Source organism: Bactrocera neohumeralis, chromosome 4 (genome assembly GCF_024586455.1).
Source record: "Bactrocera neohumeralis isolate Rockhampton chromosome 4, APGP_CSIRO_Bneo_wtdbg2-racon-allhic-juicebox.fasta_v2, whole genome shotgun sequence".
NCBI lineage: Eukaryota > Metazoa > Arthropoda > Insecta > Diptera > Tephritidae > Bactrocera > Bactrocera neohumeralis.
In genome coordinates this window covers 22321506-22340561 of record NC_065921.1, presented here as the reverse complement: position 1 = coordinate 22340561, position 19056 = coordinate 22321506, and the positions used below count along the sequence as shown (strand labels likewise).

Sequence of the window (19056 nt, the reverse complement as noted above, 5' to 3'; positions counted from 1 at the left end):
AGATCAACCCATAACCTTCCAAAGATGGATTTCGACAGTTACTTCCATGAGACAATATCATCAAGACTAAAGGTTTAGCAAGGTAGGAGTATACTTTCTCAATCATTATCAATGGATGCAATGGGGACTTCGGATCTTCTTGATATATCTTTCTCTATCCGTCTACCAAACTCAGTTACATATGTAGGTTCTTCCAAGCAGAAGTTTTTTGGAGTTCTACTGTATAACTACGGTAAGATAGAGAAAACTACCATAAAAACAGAAACTCAGGCGGCATTGCTGGCCTTGTTGTCGCCAAAAATTAATTTCAGCATTGTCAACAAATCTAGGAAGGCTTTAAGGTCATTGACTGGTCAACTTCACTTGTTCATTATTTGGGTTTCCGGGCATGGACTTTCAGCAACGAAAAAGTAGACGAGTTGGCCAATGCAGGAACCTCTCTAGGCGAATGCCAGGCGGAGATATTACCGTGCCCGGTAGGAACGACCAATTTAACGCAATTTAAACAAATAGTTTTGAGATATTTGGATGGAAAACCATAACCAAATGCAATATAGTAAGGCAGATATATCCCAAACATGACAAAACAATTAATGTGTTTAAAAAAAACCATAATGATGATAAGTATAATAGATTTCTTGAGGGCAAAAAATGGTGTGAACCCAACTATGAAACGAGAAAGCAAGCAAAATTTACAGGTTATATGAATAGTGTATCAAAATTGCGCTCTAGCACTAATTGAGCCGGAAGGGGCTGCACTTCTACGTACCTACATGAGTAAAACACATCGCAACTAAGTAATCATCACTAATTCGAATGCGGAACTTTCAGCTCTCTATACAATTGTTGTCAGAGTGCAAATTGCCAAGTCGGTGAAAGTTAACACAATTATCTAGAATCGATTCCGAATACACAACTCTTGTTTTGGAATTGTGGTTCCTTTTTGTGTTAAAAAGGTGCCGCCATCGTTTCCTATAAATTTTCTAATCCTTTTCTCTTCTCTCACCTAACTCGGTTTTTGATAGAAATATTATTTATATGTATACTAACTCGTTAGCTTCTGACAGGAGCGTACGCAAATGGGGTGTTTTAGAGATTCAATCGTCATCGACGATATTGCTTATTTAATTCGTTAGCATATCCATTATCTTTTGAGATTGATAAATGAGGGAAGGGAGAGCTCGGGAACAGTCGTTCCGAGGCTCGGTCACATTTCGAGCACCTGCTCGGAGCCCTTCGGGGTCGCTAAAGAGAATCAAAATAATAAAATTAAATTTTATTCTAAATTAAATTTGCCGCATAGACAAGTAATTTATAATATCCTATCTTCTCAATCGATTCGAACTGAATAAAATGTGCTTAAGGTTAGTGTTTGATTTCATAGTTTAAGAGTTTACCCCTGCCAACAATATAACATGTAATTTGGTATAAATATTTATTTATAATTTCGGACATATTTACAATTTAAAAATTATTTTAACAAAGTTTCGGCAAGATTTTGTGTTGATAAAATTCATTGAATTTCAAAAAGATAACAAACTAATTATTTATATATGATACTACTTAGTATTAATTGCTAACGAGGTTCTAGGTATGATTTTACTAAACATATTCTATAACAAAAAATAAAAAAAAAAAAAAAAATTCTTTAACAAGATAACTCAAAATTATATTATGTTATAGAATTGGATTAAACTGCATTAAAAATAATTAGATTATTTCATTTCATGTCTCCTTTTTACATATTTTTTATTTAGTATGTTAAAATAAAATGCCAAAACCCATCACTTTTGTGTTATTTTACTCCAATACTCATTCCTCATGCAGAGAAATATATTTTATACATTCCTCATGTATTGTCCTAATTACGTTCTCTCATCAGATTTACGTTCTTTATAAAAGCGTTCTCTGATATTCAAGAATACTTTTTTTTCTAATTAGAACTTATATAAAACTTATAATTATCCCTGTCACCCTTTACTGCATACTTTTAGTTGCAAAAATGAACGAAAACAAAAATAATTTTAAACTTTCATCATCCTCCTTCCATATTCTAGTTAATCCACAATCCATTTCCAATTCTTCCTACCATTTACCTCATTGGAAGTTCCGCTATTTCAGTTGCTTTCAAGCGAACGTCGCGTACGGTTTATCTCTAACGTTTATCCTGTGCAGTTTGTGTTATTATAAGTTAATTCATGATTTGTGTTTTAAAAAAAGTGCAAATTAGTGTAGAAATGTGTAAAGTTGTGTTCTCCTCAGTAAATAAGTGCTTTTGTGTGCAGTTTTCTATAAAGTGTTGTGAAAAATGTGAGAACAGTGTGTAGTGTTAGTGAAGTGAAAAGATGAGCAGCCAGCAGCAAAGCTGCGCTGCCCTGCGCAAAGCCAATTCCCAAAGTAGCGACGCAGAGAGCGAGCAGCAGAGTTGTTTTACTCTCGCGTGCATGTGCATATGGAAGTGAGCAAAGAAATGGGTGAGTCAGATGATTTGAATTTTTGATTAAAATTGTTAGCATTAAAGGGTGATAAAATAGTTAATATTAATAGTAAAAATATATATTGAATATATTTATATAAAGTAATGAATGAATTATTGATGAAATAGTTGAAAAATAGCTTATTATATAAATTTTATTTTATTAAATTAAATTAATTTTAATTTATAAATAAAAATAACACAAATAAATTGAAATAAAGAAATTCAAGAAATCAATTATATATTAAGCAAATATCTTCTGTTGTAGATATACATAAATATATTATTTCTATGATATTTTGTGATTACTTGGCACTAATTTAAAAAAACTACTTCTATCTAAAGTAGATTCTCGTGTGACTACTTCATGTTTTTTCGAGTTTTTTTTAACGCGAATGTTCAATATATTTAAAATTAAGTTACAAGTTGGGCGTTTCAACCCTGCGGAGTTAGGATTAGTTATAAAATTCAAATTTTTAAAATTAACTTGTATGTCCATTTGTCCTTTCTTAAGAGGTTACCTCGTGTAAGAAATAGCTTTTTTCAAAAAAATTGTTTCTCATACATGTATATAAAATGAGATATTTTATTAGAATTTTTTATTATTAGAAACATAAACTATTAGCAAAGAAATTCTGAAGTTTTTGAAAAAAAATATTTTAAACTCTGCCATTGTGACGTTATTCCGGTGACCCCTCGGAAAAAAATGCGCCCGCGTTGGCAGGATAACTACTTACAGGATCATCGAAGGTGAAAAAAACGTGTTTTATTTAAAACTTTAACTTAGAACTTGGACGGAGGAAAAAAACTGAAAATTGGATTTTTGGCAGACATTTTTTTCAAAAAAAATTAAAATTTCAGTGATAATTTCACTTATTTTTTTTTTAAGTTGTGATCGTATCAATTTCAAAGTTTGAAGATAGAGCAATATTTTATAGATGCTTTTCAGTGACTTGCATACAAATTCAAAAATTTGTATTAAAGCGTTATATCCACTTATGAATTTCAAACGATCCATTTTTTGTTAAGTGTATGGAATCTGCATATATTTGAGATTATTTTCTTAAAATTTGAAGTTTATCCGCCATATAGATCTGTGTTATGAGCGTATTCATTAGGAGATTTCCGAGCAGTCGAATAGGCTCCCAAAATTTTGAACGCGTTTTTCCCGAAACGCTGTTTTTAGTTTTTTAAGGAAAATTTCTCTTAAACCGATTAACTCGAAATTTTCACAGGATGAATTGTCTTTAAGAATAAAAGCATTTTTTTGGAAGTCGCCAATTTGTCAAAAATAAAAGTAATGATTAGTATTTTTTGTTTTTAGACTTGAGATAATATTAAACAAAAAGACCTTCATCATCCCACTCCTTTTCTCGGAGATCTGCATCGAGATCGGTTACGGGTTCAATGGAATCCGAAACACGTATTTTCTGATTTGCAAGTGAATATAACCCGTATCGAAAATATGTATTTATTTATGTGAATTTGAAGTTTCATTAGTTCCAACTCGAATTACTGTTAGTGCAACACATTGGGTTTTAGCGTATAATATTATACCACACACTACACATACTTTCCGAAAAAATCTTGAACCATTCTGAACTTGATTATCACTCTAAAACAAAATATTAATAAAATTTGACGAAATTTAAGAACGAGGTCTGGTCTACTATTACACATTGAGCTTGATTTTTTATTAAATGGCCATGCCTAATTCATAAAACCCGTTGTAATCTAATAAATTAATATAATTTAGTATAATTTTAATTTAGCCTTAAGCAAATACAATATATCACCATCTATCACTTAAATTTTCAATTTGCTTTTCCGACATTTCGCATCTGAAAATCTCCAGCTAAACTTCTCTAACGTGACGGAGCATTTTTAATTTCAATAAAAAAATATCTCCACACACGTTTTAAATTTATCTCCAATACCTTTTTAATTCGCTTAGGAATCCTATCAATTCTCCTAATGCAATTTCAGCAAGATATATACGTAAGTATATATGATTCGAAATTCCTTTGAGTGTGTACTATATATATGTGCATATGTACATATATGAATGTCGTAATATTGGCAGTCAGAGCGCTGAATATACACATATATGCTTTCTTACCTTCAAATCCAGCAAGCACATATACATTTGTACACACACACACAAGCATACGCTTGAGCGCACACTTCGCCGACGCTATCAATACAAGCGCACTGGAAAGGCAAGAATAATTGCCGGTGTAATAAATCTAAGCGTACACAGAAAAAATATTTAAAAAAAGCAACGAGATTGCAAATAAAAAACTTCACGGAAACGAGCATGTGAAAAACGAAAGATTGCTGCCGGCAACAGACACCGCATTTGCGCCACTCCCACCACACATTCGCGTCTACGCTGTTTTTTTTACACCTCCACTCCCCTTAACTATAACGCTACTCACCTTCGAAGGCCGCATTGATGTCGCGTATGTCGTAACTGCACACCGCCGAGCCGACAATGCCGTGTGTGTTCGTCGTGAAGGTGGCATAGAATTTGGTGTCATCGTTTGGCATTTTATAAACCGATTGTATTTCATTGAAGTAAAATGGAAATTCGCTGGAGATGCTGCAATTGATGCGCGCCTTCAGGTAGGTCGCCCAATTTTGGCTGATCATATATTTGCCGCCTCGATCGTTCTTGCAGACACGTGCGATGCGTGAGTAAATCGCCTTGCCGCAATTGATGTACTCGACAGCGTGTTCGCGGAAAAAGAAGTACACATATTCGCCCACATCGAAGGATCCAACGAAATTTGGTTCTAGATGAGAGAGCGGAGTAAGGAGTATTATGTGAAAAAGTTGTAATAAGTGAAAGAAGGTCTTATAATTTTCTTTTTTCTTTGATTTTTCTTTCATATAAGGACTTTAAAATTAATATTATATTTTTTTGTTTAATCATATTGAATGATTCAGTTCCATATGTCAAGCTTTATCCCATATTAAGTTCGTTCCTGTTAAATTTCCGCATAAAAAGTAATTTTTCCAACCATGTTTTACTCAAACGATCCCGGTTTTTTTGATAAATTTCGTAGTTTTCTGCCATTTTATATAACGGAATTCATTATAGCGAGAAAAATATACAAACTATGCCAAAGTCGCTTTATCGCTCTCAAATATATGCAAAAGAAGTCGCCTGTACCTATTCTCATAATAAAAAAAGATACGACGGAATAATCTCTGCCCTGATTAAGTACGATCCTAAGATATTTATATTATATTTACTATTACTATCGGAAATATATTATAGCCAGTTAAGGATAACCAGTTTCCCTTCAAACATACTGTAAATATATTCTTGTTGCAAGCCCTTTTATACCTAACTTTTTCGTGATCTTTCTCTTGAACGTAACGTGATATGTATCAAGCACCAGAAAATATCGAAAATCTGCTATACATCGAAGGAAAGTTTAGGAGTCCAATGGAGTTAAGTAAAATTGTTCCACAAAATACATTTACACCTCAATAATATTCTTTTAAGAACTAAACATTTATTCAAAAACGTTCTACAGTACAGAAGTTGACGCTAAAGTCTTTGCAATATATAAAAATAATAGTATTAACCGTTTGAGAAGTACGAGGTTTTGGGACTGTTGGAATGAAATTTTAAGTTCAAAGCAACTTTCGCCTAAAAGTATGTAGTAACAGTATGTAGCGCAGATTTTAGATGAAATTCTATATAATTCTTTTTGTATAGGTGTGAGCTTAACCGCTAATGCTGTATAAGTTCCGAGAAATAGTTCCCTTTAATATTCTGTATTATTTACTTATGTGGCGAAGGCCTTGAAACATAAGTTTTTACTAGAGCTACTTAACTTTCTATACCACGTTCGATTGTATGGAAAGTCGGACAATTTTTCTATGAAGTAAACCTGACATGTGTCTTTACGAATGACCTACTTTGTCTGTGTCAATATTTTTATATAAAACAAAGCAAAACATACATTCTTCCAACCTTAACCATACCTTAAAGCTTCTTTAAATCTGTACTAATATCTTTTTCAATTCTTAACCATTTCTTCTTCTTCTTTAAATCTTTACTATTTCCTTAAACCTTCACACCTTGCCACATCGTCTTACTGCCAATGATAATGGTCTAGTAAATTACGGCAACACCTAATGCCATCTATTCAACTATAACTTCTAACCCATTAAACACTAAACTAAGAAGCTAGAAAATAAAAAAAATAAACGCTAAAAAGAACGAATAAATAAACATTTCCAATATACATACATATGTATATACAAAATTATATTTATACTCACTATCAAGCCATTTGGAATCATATTTCACGGTGCGTTTGAAATTGTGCTCCTTCCGACCGGATGTGAAATTATACAAATCCGAACGGAATATAACCGAATCAGCCTTGGTAAATTCAGCATTTGTGCCGGAATACTGCAAACGTAGACGAGAGCGAGCGATAAAGGGAAGAGACGCAAGCGAGCAAGCAGAAAAAACAGGCGCATTAGTGCTAATACAATAATAGTTGAAGCAAAAAACACAAAAAATCTAATAAAATTCAAAGGAAAAAGGTTGAAAGAAAATGCACGGAATGCTGTCGTCGACGACTTGGACCGCGTCGGTGTCAGGGCCAGGCAGTAAAGTGTAAAATTAGCGCGCCATTTTGGCAGAATTCGAACTCGAATTCGCCATTGCGGCCATGTCAATAGTATTATTGTGCTTTAGCTGATTTTATTTTCACAGAATTTGCCGCTTTTCAATGCTTTCTTTGCTGATTACACACCCTTTGTTCCTTGAACGTGTCGTGGTAGTCATGACCACGGCACTAGCGATGTTGTTTGTAGAAAAGAAAGTTGGTTGGTGAAAAAAGTTGGTTGATAGGAAAGAAAGTTGGTTCGGTTGGCTTTCTACCTTTTGCGCTTCCGTTCTTTGTGGGCGTATAATTTAATTCGCTCGTACATTTCTTGACACATTTTAAAATCGTGCGGTGAGGTGCGGTGCGACGGGCTATGCGCCGGAAATGGCGGCCATTGCCGCAGCTGTAAAGGACATGGCCAAAGCCGCATTTTGTGTTGGCCTTCTTTAGCAAATTTTATTACACAATTGACATTTTTTTCTACCGAATTTTTTCTCTTTGCGCCACTTTTCGTGGTTTTCTTTACTTATGCTTCCACTTTAATGGCATTTTCGTAAATTTTATTGTTGTTGGCATTGAAGTTGGCTGGTAATAAGCGCGCATACAGCATGTATACCAGCGGTTACCTACAGCATGCTTGTTGTACTTACAAAAACAACTACACACATTTTTTCGGCTTCCAATTTCGCAGCTTTCTATTTTCTTTCTACCTTTTTCCTCGGTTATTTTATTTCTCTGCCTTAACTTACCAGCGCTGGTAATCCGAAGGCATTGCCTTTCTCCACATAAACTGCTGTGGAGTTATCGGCGGGATCGTAGGGACACTTGCCAATGCCTAAACCGATGCCCGGCACGTATTCCGATCTGGGTAAATGTGTTAAGTTCGCCTGCGGGCCAAATAATATGGATAAATATACGTGAGTACGGAGTACGGAGCGCCATGTCGTCGTCAGCAATTTCAACGTTGTTGAGTTGTTGTCGTTGAGTTTTGGTGAAGGCATTCAACCAGCAGCACAACGCATCGGCAAAGAAAAACAAAGTAAACGCATTAGTTGGTGTAGGGAATACAAATATACGTAAAGGTGGTAAAAAGGTAAACACCCGTTTGCGTTGTTTTGCTGAAAGTTTGGTTGTTCATGTTGTTGTTTTTTGTTGTATTTTTACTTATTTCCTTGACTGCTTGTAGAAATTAAAGGTTAACGCTACTGACAGTGGCAATTACACATTGATGAGGGTGGTGTATATGCAAAAAATGGAGTTTTGGGGGGGTGGGTTCTGGAAAAATATCCACTTAGCCTATATTTAGTAGTAATACAACATTACATTTCTATTACCAATTGCAGCTATTAAAATTGTTTTAAGAATAGGATAGGATTTTCAAAAACTCGATTATTCTTTTTTGGCTTGAAGTATACTTTATGGTCCTAAAAACATTACTTAATTGGTATAATAGCGGAGAAGAAAATTTTTCTATGTATAATCAGATGCAGTTTCGAAGCCGCTCTGAGGTTAAACATGGTTTTGCTCAGAACTGCACTTTTGAAATCGGCCGACGATGTCATTCGAAGCGTATCTAACGTATACACTTGAAAGTCCATTGTTTTATGAAAAATTACTGTATAGCTAAAAATATTCATATTTTGCTAGAAACTATTATGTATATAAGGTCAAGTTTGTTGCTTCAATTCTGAAAGTATGCGTTCTTAGAATAAACATTGTCTTTAAAAGCACTTTCGAAAGAGGTGTTTCTGAAGACTGGCACAAGATGTATATTTTTTTACACTAAAATAAGTCTTAAAGAGACAAATTTCATTATTTTTCTCTATTCAGAATAAATAGTTAAGCTTAGAACTTCCTCGATGGATTGCGGCCAAGCTGTTCAAATACGGTGGACATGAACTGATAGGAGCATGTATTAGCTTCTTTGTAGAATATGGTTTGATGAAAGCATGCCCGAAGATTGGAATTTAAGTCTACTCTGTCTTATCTTCAAAAAGGCAGACCATCTGCGCTAACTACCGTGCGATAAGCATTCTCAACATCGCATATAAGGTTCTATTGAGCGTACTGTGTAAAAGGTTAAAACTCACCGTCAGCAAACTGATTGGATCTTATCACTGTGGCTTTAGACATGGAAAATCAACAACTGACCAGATATTCACCAAGTTCTGGAAAATACCCATGAAAGTAGGATCGACGAACAAAGATCGAACTTTACATAGCACTCATCATCCCCGTCCTGCTATGTGGTGCAGAGCCGTGGACGATGACAACATCTGAAGAGTCAGTGTTACGAGTTTTCGAGAAAAATGTTCTGCTGAAGATTTATGGTCCTTTGCGCATTGGCAACGACGTATACCGTCGATGGAACGATGATCCGAATGGATGAAACTACTCCACCCGTTAGAGTATTCGACACAGTACTCACTGGTGAAAGCAGAGGAACATTTCCACTTCATAGGAAAGATCAGGTGGAGAAGGACCCGGCTGCACTTGCAATCTCCAAGTGGCGCCAAACAGCGAAGTTCTTTAAGGGCACTAGACTTGCCGTCGCCAGCGATATTTTATGTTTTTTTTAAATTTTTTTGTTTTTGAGCTTGTTGATGTACTATTGGCACCGACGTATAAATATTAATACTAATTTCCCTGAAAAAGTGTCTTATTTAAAGAGGTGAAAAGGTTTCCAAGAGAGACAGAGAGAAAGTTATATTTTATTCCAGAAGTTTTTTTATTTTTTATTTTTAAAATTAAATCTTTCATTGGAACACATTTTTGTTAGAATTTATTATTATTTTAGAATAAAATAAAACAATGAACTATTTTATAAAAAATTTATTATTCTAAAAAAATTTAGAAATTCCACAATGAAATTTGCACCATTCTACAAATAGCTGAGCGCATACCTAATCGCTTTTGCTATAAATTAAGCAACTAAAACCGTTACAAATTCACAGATTTTCATTACACACATGAGCCGGTGTATGTGTGAATTAAGCTAAGGAGCATTAAATAAATTTCCTCAACGCAATTAAATCGAAGACATTTGCCACATAGTGACTTTAATTTAATGCTAAACATTGCCACGGTCCTGACCGCCCAACTAATCTTCGACCATTGTTTACACACATATACACACACATGCGAACTTAAGCACAATCTAGCGAAGTGTGAGTGCGTTGTATGCATATGTGTGTGTGTTTGTGACCTTGCTTTGCGGCGCAACCAACTAATCCAGGTTTATTTGTGCTCATTTATTACACACACCACACACTGCTGCCCGAAATACGGCAAATAGTGGATATGTACACTTGTCCATACACATGTCTGTACATTTGCGTTAAGCAGGAGGGGTTTGTTTGATAAGCGGGAAGTATGTATGAGCAGCGGGAGCGGTGTGTGTGTTAGCATTTTCGGCCGCACCGCATATTAGTTTGCCAACAAAACGGCCAAAAGCGCACATGCCACTGCGGCAACAATGCCAAACAAATGAAATCAATGTACAAATGTACCCCGACAATGCCACGTACCGTTAGATATACACCTACAAGTGCCTGTGTGTATATGTGTGTGTGTTGACAAATATATTGGGCAGTTGTGGCTACACAAAGTCAACTGCTAGCGCCATAAAATAACAACAAAGCGCCTGGCCTAAATTGTATGCGATTCCCTACATTCCTCTAGCCATACATATGTATGTATTATTGGCACACAACAACAAAAACAACCAAACAATGTCATACAAGTGGATTCTTAAATTGCTCAGTTACATATATTTAAGCATACTTAAAACTAAATATTTACTATATACATACTTACTTATATACAAACGTATGTATTGTATATTAGGGTGGATCAAAAAAATTATTTTTTGTTGCTTGGTATTCTGAAAATTAGGGTTTTAGACACGTCTATAAAAATGTCTACAAGTATGAACTCTTAATTGTAACGGCAAAGTCAACCGCTTAAAGGTTTTCTAGTTTTATCTCAAATATAATGTTATAAAAAGTGGGTGTGCCCCCCCTCTAATAAGTTTAATGTACATATCTTTTAAACCACCGAAAGTGCAACAAGCAAAACTGCCTGACGCAAATAATATCAGAGCTAGTACCGACAGTGTAAATATGGATGAAATCGGACGATAACTCCACCCACTCTCCATTAAAAGGCACTGTTAAAAATTACTAAAAGCGAGATAAGTCAATAACTAGATATGCCCGAGACATTAAATTTAATCCTCGTAGTGGTATGAAAGAACTTTATACGACCTGGTATCAAAATCGTACCGTGGGCGTGGTACCACTCACTTTTAGGTGAAATCTCTTATCTCGAGACCCGTCGAACCGATTTCAACAAAATTTGGTTCGTAGCATTGCTATGACATTTGTATCTTGCAGTGTGAAAATGGGCTAAATCGGACTGCAGCCCCGCCTACTCCCCATATAACACAATTTTAATTTACATTAGAAACTTTCACTTTCCAGTATACAAATCATGAATCAGTTAATAATGTACATATATCAAAATACCACTTCGCAAGAATAGTGTTTTCGAGATGTGTCTCCTGATGACCAAAATTTTTCTAAATGGACCCAAAACTGTTCATGTTCCAAGGTACCGAATAAGGGGACCCCAGTATCTATAGTTGAGTTTTTACCATCAATCAATGTGTGAGATTTATAATTGAAATTCAGTGATAATTATTTCCTGGCAATGATATATCTGTCTATTAAAAATGGGTTGAATCGGGTCAATACTTCTCTTAGCCCTTATATACCTAATACAGCAATTTTCGAACTTCCAGGTGGCTTTGTACCGCATATATCGGCTATACGTGAGTTATCTTAATAAAATTAAGGGAATGTGTTTTTCTCATAACGGTACATATTTGTACTTAGAATGAATAAAATTGGATGAAAACTCGCCCTTGACACCATATAACTAACAAGTCTTATCTACCGCAAAGTTCTTCCCTGGCTTTAGTCCTTGCACGTTGAAAGAGTATGAAATGTGCATTTATACCCAAACTTAGCCTTTCCTTACATGTTTGTTGTTTCCGTTTTTTCCTTGATTTTTGAAGAGGGATATCTCTTAAGCGTTTAACTTTAGCGAAAAATTTTGTGAGAATTCTAAAAGAACTTTTTGCAGAGCACTCAATTTCCTGATCTAAACAAGGAGTTATATTTCTAAGAAGTTGGAAACGATATATGAATATCCGATGATAAGAAAAAAATAGAAGCCTTTAAGGGGAAAATCCTCTGCTTACAAGTAGGAGCTATTACTTAGAGAGATTTTCGTAGAGATGTCAAAGAGCCTATTTTTTAGAGTACCAAACGAAAAAAAAATAATGTTTTGGACCCACCATACGAAATACATATATACAACTATGCAGACAATTAATGTTTGCCCCATTATCTATACTCACATTTATCACGTAGTCCTTCGGATTGTGCGCATTCGTGCCGCACACATACAGACGCGAGCCGGACTCCATCGGTTGTATGACGCGTATGTGATTGCGGCATTCCACCTTCTTGAAGAAAGTTGTCGGTCATGGGTGTGTGTGTGTGTGTATCGTTGTTGTTGTTGTTGTTGTTGTCGCCATCATTTAAAGTTGTTGTTGGTCATATTGTTTTTGTATTTTACGTATTATTTTATTTTCGTTGCACCAAAAATGAAAGTTAAAGCACACACACAAAGCAAAGAAATTGTGAAAACAACAATAGCAAAAACACAAATGAAGTAGGAAAATATAACGTTTGTAAGTTATGGGGGGAGAAAGAGAGAAAAAACACAATTGCATATTTGTTAAAAATTTCCAGTTAAATTTTAATTGCCAAAATGTGTTAAAATTTTATTGAATTGTTTTTGTTGTTAATTTTGAAAGTTTTTCGCTTTTTGTTTCATACACTTGTGTTCTTTTGTTTAGAGAGTTGTTATGTAAACTACATATGTAAGTGGTTAGTTGGGTAAATAAATATATGTATGTGAATGTTGTTGTTTTATAATGGGATTTATGTTTTACATGCATTTTAATTTTAAATTGTTAACTAATTTAGGTTTTTACGTGATAAAGGTCTACATTGTTATGTTTATTACATTTAAATATTTTATCTGTTTAGTTTTTTTGTATCGTTTCCATTCATAGTATTAGTTTAATTAATGTTTTGCATTCGTCAACATACCTCCCGTTTGCCTTTAGAAACACAACTGAGTATATCTGAACCGGATGGTTCCAGTATGAGCACATCACGCTGCAAATAGAGAAGAGAGTGAAAAGTGGTTATTAGATTTATTGCTTGGATATTCTATAATTAAAAAAAAAATTTTCGAAAGTTTAGTCTGACGTTTTAAATAAAGAAAAACCCACTTGAAGTGGTAAACACAATGACTGCGACAGACTGCAGCAGCACGACAGTGAACTGAAAACGTCGTTGTTCATCTTACTACATGTACACTTTGAGAAGCAACAACAACACAATGGCCGGCATGTACACAAAACAACGCAGTTTTCCATTTTGTATGTACACAATTTCGTTGTGGCCATACTAATTCCTTTCACTTCAATGAAATTTTAATATTTTGTTCAAAGTGAAATTCTTTATGCAAATAATAAGTAAATAGGTCAATATTTTTGCTTTAAATTATCAATTGTTATTACAAATGATATAATAGAGCTATAATATAGCTATTTTATGCTTTTATTTGTAAAATAACATCAAGTTTGTTAGAGCTGTGAATAATTTTACATTTTACATATTAGTGGCATCACCACTCTACCTCCTCTTTCTATCTTCCACTCTACTGTCAACTCTACTGTCGTCGTACTGTCGTTGGCAAAAATAGGAGGATATTGAAGTTAGCGAGAACGACAACTGTCGGCCTGCAGTCGTGTAGTCGTGCTGCTGTCAAAATAACAGTGTCCATAAGAACGTGTTTATTTTAATATTTGACAGATGTAGTTTGCAGTCTGTCGCTCTCTATGTGTTCAGCGCTTCAGATAACAGCAATCTGAAACATTAACTCTTTTTCCTAAATAATACTCGGATGTATATATCTTTAAAGAAATAACACAGAAACTTTAAATTTAATGGGGGTTTTCTTATCACTCAAAAGAACATTTTTTGGCATTTATTTTACGAAGATTATCTCTTTTAAATGTTGGCCGCGGCTACGTCTCAGATGGTCCATCTGTAGAGTCTAATTTTCTAATATTCGATTACTCTTTCGATCATTTCGACTGATAATTGGCGAATGTTAGGCGTGATGTTTTGCCTGAATCAAAGCAGGATTGGTCGCAAAGACTTTGGACTTTACATAACCCCACAGGAGAAAGTCTAACTGTGTGGAATCACACTTTCTTGGTGGTCAATTCACCAGCCAAAAATTTGAAATTATCTGCTCACCGAAGCGTTCTCTCAACAATTTCATTGATTGGTGCGATGCGTGGGAAATGGCGCCGTCTTGTTAAAACCAAATGTCGCCGAGATCACGAGCTTTAATTTCAGGCATCAAATAGATTAATCGGTTATCATGGCACGATAACGGTCGCCAAAAAGAGCTCGAAAAACCTGATCTTCTTGGAACTTTTCAAGAGCCCATAGAGCGAGCGTTGTCGCTGGCTAGTTCTTGCAAAAAAACTATTTAGTACGCTTTAATTTAATTTAATAAATTAAGATCACGACGTAAAATGCGCCATACGTCAGTCCAAGTTGCAGCAAACGGCGCCGAATCGACTCTCCACTGTCTTCGTGTACATTCTGAGCTGCGGCTGCTATATTTTCTTCACTGCATAATGGACGTGTTCTATTCGGTCTAGCATTATCCAATAATGAATACTGGGTCTCAAGATGGGTGATGGTTTTGCGAATAGTACGCTCAGTAGGCCGATTATGTTGACCATAAGTTGAGCGAAGTGTGCGGAACACATTATTTACAAAGAAAAGTACCTCTACTTGGATCACCCGTTACGTATAACCGATAGGTTAAAAGTAGTTAAGGACAAAAACGTTAAGTTGATGTTGTTGCTTTGTCAAATTTGCTCTAAGATGTACACAGGGATATCTAAAATGAGTTGGTTTACATTCTAACAATAACTGGGAAAAGAAAAAATAGGCATTCGTTCAAAAATTTTTAGGTTCTATTTATGCGGTGGAAGCACTTTCTCCTGCATAGTTCAGCCTTTTGCAAGACTGAAGCTGAACCTTCAGCGAACCAGAAGTCATAACCGAAACTGGCATCGGCTACCACAATAAATTTCTGATCGTTTCAAAGCACTTTGTCGATGTATGAGAGTTTCTTCTACAAGTATATTATCGCTAACTAGAAGACATGACTTCAAACTTGGCAAATAATCTAATTTTAGAATATACTACAAGATATTAGTAGATTTATATTTGTAGAGAGTAATATATATATATTGTTTTTAAATTTTTTCTATAATTTTCTAAATAGTATTCATAGTATTTATAAATTCTTAATGGTTGTATACACAATTCGGGCTCTGCATCGCATCCTGACATCATCTGTGACGTTACTACAAAATTTTTTTTAATCCTAATATGTATGTATAGGTCTAATATCAGAAAGTTGTTCACAGAATCAAAAGCCCTCTTTAAAAATATTTTTATGATTGGCGCTGATTTATAAATATCTTTATCGAGAAAGAAATAAAATGTGTGTTGTTTATTCCTCTTAATGTAACCTCTTCCTTTTATAGTGGCTAAATTGATTCTGTTTTCTCTATGAGTAAGCCACATGTAGTTAATTTTTGGGAGCCTGTTGCATTCCATTATTATCAGTAGAAGGTCAAGAATTTAGGACCCTTTGATGTTGGTTATTAAAGAAAGAAAAATCAGGCCAAATCATAGATATTAGTCGAGTCGTAAGTTCACATCTCAACCGTGCTTTTTCTACTTAAAGCTTTAATAAAAGCAGCTGGCTTAGTATACTTTTACATGAGTTTTACTTGACTTTCATATTACTGAAATAATTTCCATGAAAGAAATTATGGCCTATATGAAGTGTAAGCTGAGTGAGCGTATCACAGCTGTTACCCACAATTCTATTAAAGTATTATTTGCTATGCCAACCCACACGTTCGTAACACATCTACTGACTTATCCAAATCACAAAAATATTTTTCTATAAGAACAAATTCATATTATATGAAAATTCATAACGCACGTCCACTTAAAGTTGCATAAGCAAGCGTAGGGACAGACAGACGGACACTCGACACACTTTCTTATGTTGTGATAGTCAATTCCGTTAGCACAGATATTGGTATGACTCAATAAAAGCTGTTGTAGCCGCACACGCGCAAAAAAATAAAAATGTTTAACAAATATTATACAAAACATCAGGGTCTTAGCAGAACACACACACAAATATATATATGTGTATGCGTTTGTGTGCGTAACACATGTGAATATGGACAGCCGTTACTTATTGTGTGTTTATTTAGCACTACTTGCATGCTTTCCTGTCTGCCAGTCAGTATTTGAAGTCTGCCGCAACTTGGATGAATGCCGCCCGTATGTGTGTATGTGTGTGTTTGTGTATAAAGGATATATACTTAGTGGAGCAGATACTCAAGTGCAATGGAGGATATCTTCTCGACGCTAGTACGCCCACTTCAATTCAGCACTTGAGCGTTAGTATCTCTACTAGCTCGCACTTATCGCTCGGCTTAATACCAAACTGCTGCAGCAGAGCAAGAAAAACTCGAACGGATGGACGAGGCGAAAAAAACTTACAGAAATGAAAAAGTTGAGTGCTATCGAGGAGCAAGATGAAAGATGCAGCACACACATGCACACGTACTAGTCTGCATGTGCTGGAGCGTCTGCTGAGCTAAAGTAGTAAGAACTTGCAGTTAAAGATAAAGAGCATAACAAAAACTGCAAGAACAAATTGTGCGAGGCATTGGCGCGTTGCGTAGCGAGTTAAGGAAAAAACTCAAACTGAAATGTGGCAAATGAAAAAGTAATAAAAGCTGAACTTGAACTAAAAACGGAAAAGGATATTGATAGTTGAAGACGAAGTCATTAGACTGTAGTGAGTGCACTCCTACACACATATATGAAGTTTTCCTTACACTTTTCTCGAAGCCAATATCCTCTTAGTACACTTTTTTTGCTCGTTTTTGTTTCTTCTACCCACTTTCTACTTCTTCTTCCCTCTTTCTCCATCGTCTCACTTCTTCAAAACCATTTTCTTGCTGCGTCCTTCAAATTCATCTTACTTTAAACTCCTCGCTCGCTTACCCAAATGCGATAATGGTCCGTAATGGTGGGAAAAATATTGCCAACCGATTGGCGTCAGCGGCCAGTAAGGCAGCTCAGAGACCAGCGTAGTCGATACACAAACAAAAAAATCGAAAAAATCGAAGAAATAAGTGTGGAAATGAGCAAATGAAATGGCGACTCAATTGGTCGGCAAGCAATCGAAAATGCATAGGCAGTCAAGCGCCAAGTAATAAGCGTTCAGCAAAGGAAGAAAGAAATCGGAAAAATCAGAAATCAGCAGACGCGAGGCAGCAGCAGTCACGTAATAAAACCAATGCACTGCAAAAGCAAAAACAACAACAAGTAAAGTCTGAATATATAAAGCACAAATGTGTAGATGTATTAAAGTATTATCGAGCGTTCGAGGCGACAGCTGGCAGTGCCGTTATTTACAAGAGTTAAGAGGCCAACATACTTCCTGTGCCACTCCCGCTCTTCTGCTAGTAATTTCGGTCAGTTACTTAAACACACGATTTTTTTCCTTCCGATGTTCTGAAACAATTTTTATATATTACAGCATCGATGGCCGCTTTAGAAGTGCGGTACGGGAAGGGCAGACACCGGCGCATGCAAATTGTGTGAACAAAATGCGAGAGCAAGAGCGGCATAAATAAATGCTGATGGGCGTAACCGTTGTAAGGTCGTAGCTTGTGTGCTTCCGGGCAATTTGTGCATTTTGCATTCAAATGCATTTGCACTTTGTACTTTTAAGCGTATTTTGTGGCATAAATTATGGCTTAAAGGTGTTTCTCTTTTTTCGTAATGCGGTTGGCCTCTCCGGGGCAAATGTAAATTTGATTACAAGGATTACAAATTGTTGAAGGATAAGAGAAAATTTTAGTTTATGCTATTTTAGGAATATTGCAGGTTTTGCTGAAATTTTGGCGGGGAAAAGATGAAAGAAAATAAAGTATTACATTATTATATGCAGAAAAGCATCCAACAGTAAGAGTAAAGCAATATTAATTGAATATTTTTTATCAGCTGGAAACTTTTTAAAACGAAGTAAAAATAGAAATTTATCTAAGAAATCCATTTCATTTCAACGAATATTTTTTTGCAAATTTTTATTATTCTACGCTAAAGGAATATGTAAAGAAAATCATACGATTTTTGCATTCCTGTACATGCACGATGTATTTAGTTGATTTGTTATACCTTCTAGACACCTAGTCCCTCAACAGATAGGCAGTTTTCTAACTAAAATTTTATAAATTGCCTGCTGAAAGGATACCAGAAAACTTGATCTTCAATATATGAATTGAAAAGCAGATATAGCTATAAATTTAAATAGTACATCTTCAGCGGTTAAATACTGGCTAAGTGACCCTCAAACTTTTCGCTAACATTTTTGTAGTACGATTCTATCCTTTGCTTTAATAGAGGCCTCAGTTACAGCGATCAACTCTTCATTCGACAAAATTTTCTTCTCAGCGAGCAATTTTTTGAGATCTGCGAACAGAAAATAGGTGCTGTGGTCCAGGTCTGAAAAATACCGTAGATGTGGAAGCAATTCAAAGCCTAATTGAGGCGTTTCTGTCAATGTTTTCATTGACTTGTGACACGGTACATTGTCTTGGTTAAACAAAACTTTCTTTTTCTTCAAATGTGCCATTTTTTGGCGATTTTGTCCAATAAACGGTATAATGCTGTCTAATAT

The 19056-nt window shown here is 35.2% G+C and overlaps 1 protein-coding gene across 3 annotated transcripts in view; it reads right to left on the bottom strand.

Annotated features, from left to right (window-relative positions):
* LOC126756463 (semaphorin-2A-like) overlaps nt 1-19056 on the bottom strand; it is a 263501-nt gene that overhangs the window by 25969 nt on the left and 218476 nt on the right. For 2 of the 3 annotated variants that reach the window (XM_050469529.1, XM_050469530.1), the window contains 5 exons: nt 13293-13361; nt 12533-12640; nt 7860-7997; nt 6776-6908; nt 4915-5271 (listed from right to left, as the gene is read on the bottom strand). In XM_050469529.1, coding sequence (XP_050325486.1) covers nt 4915-5271; nt 6776-6908; nt 7860-7997; nt 12533-12640; nt 13293-13361 — 805 coding nt within the window. The remainder of the gene's footprint in view (nt 1-4914; nt 5272-6775; nt 6909-7859; nt 7998-12532; nt 12641-13292; nt 13362-19056) is intronic. The other variant, XM_050469531.1, reaches the window with a different exon arrangement.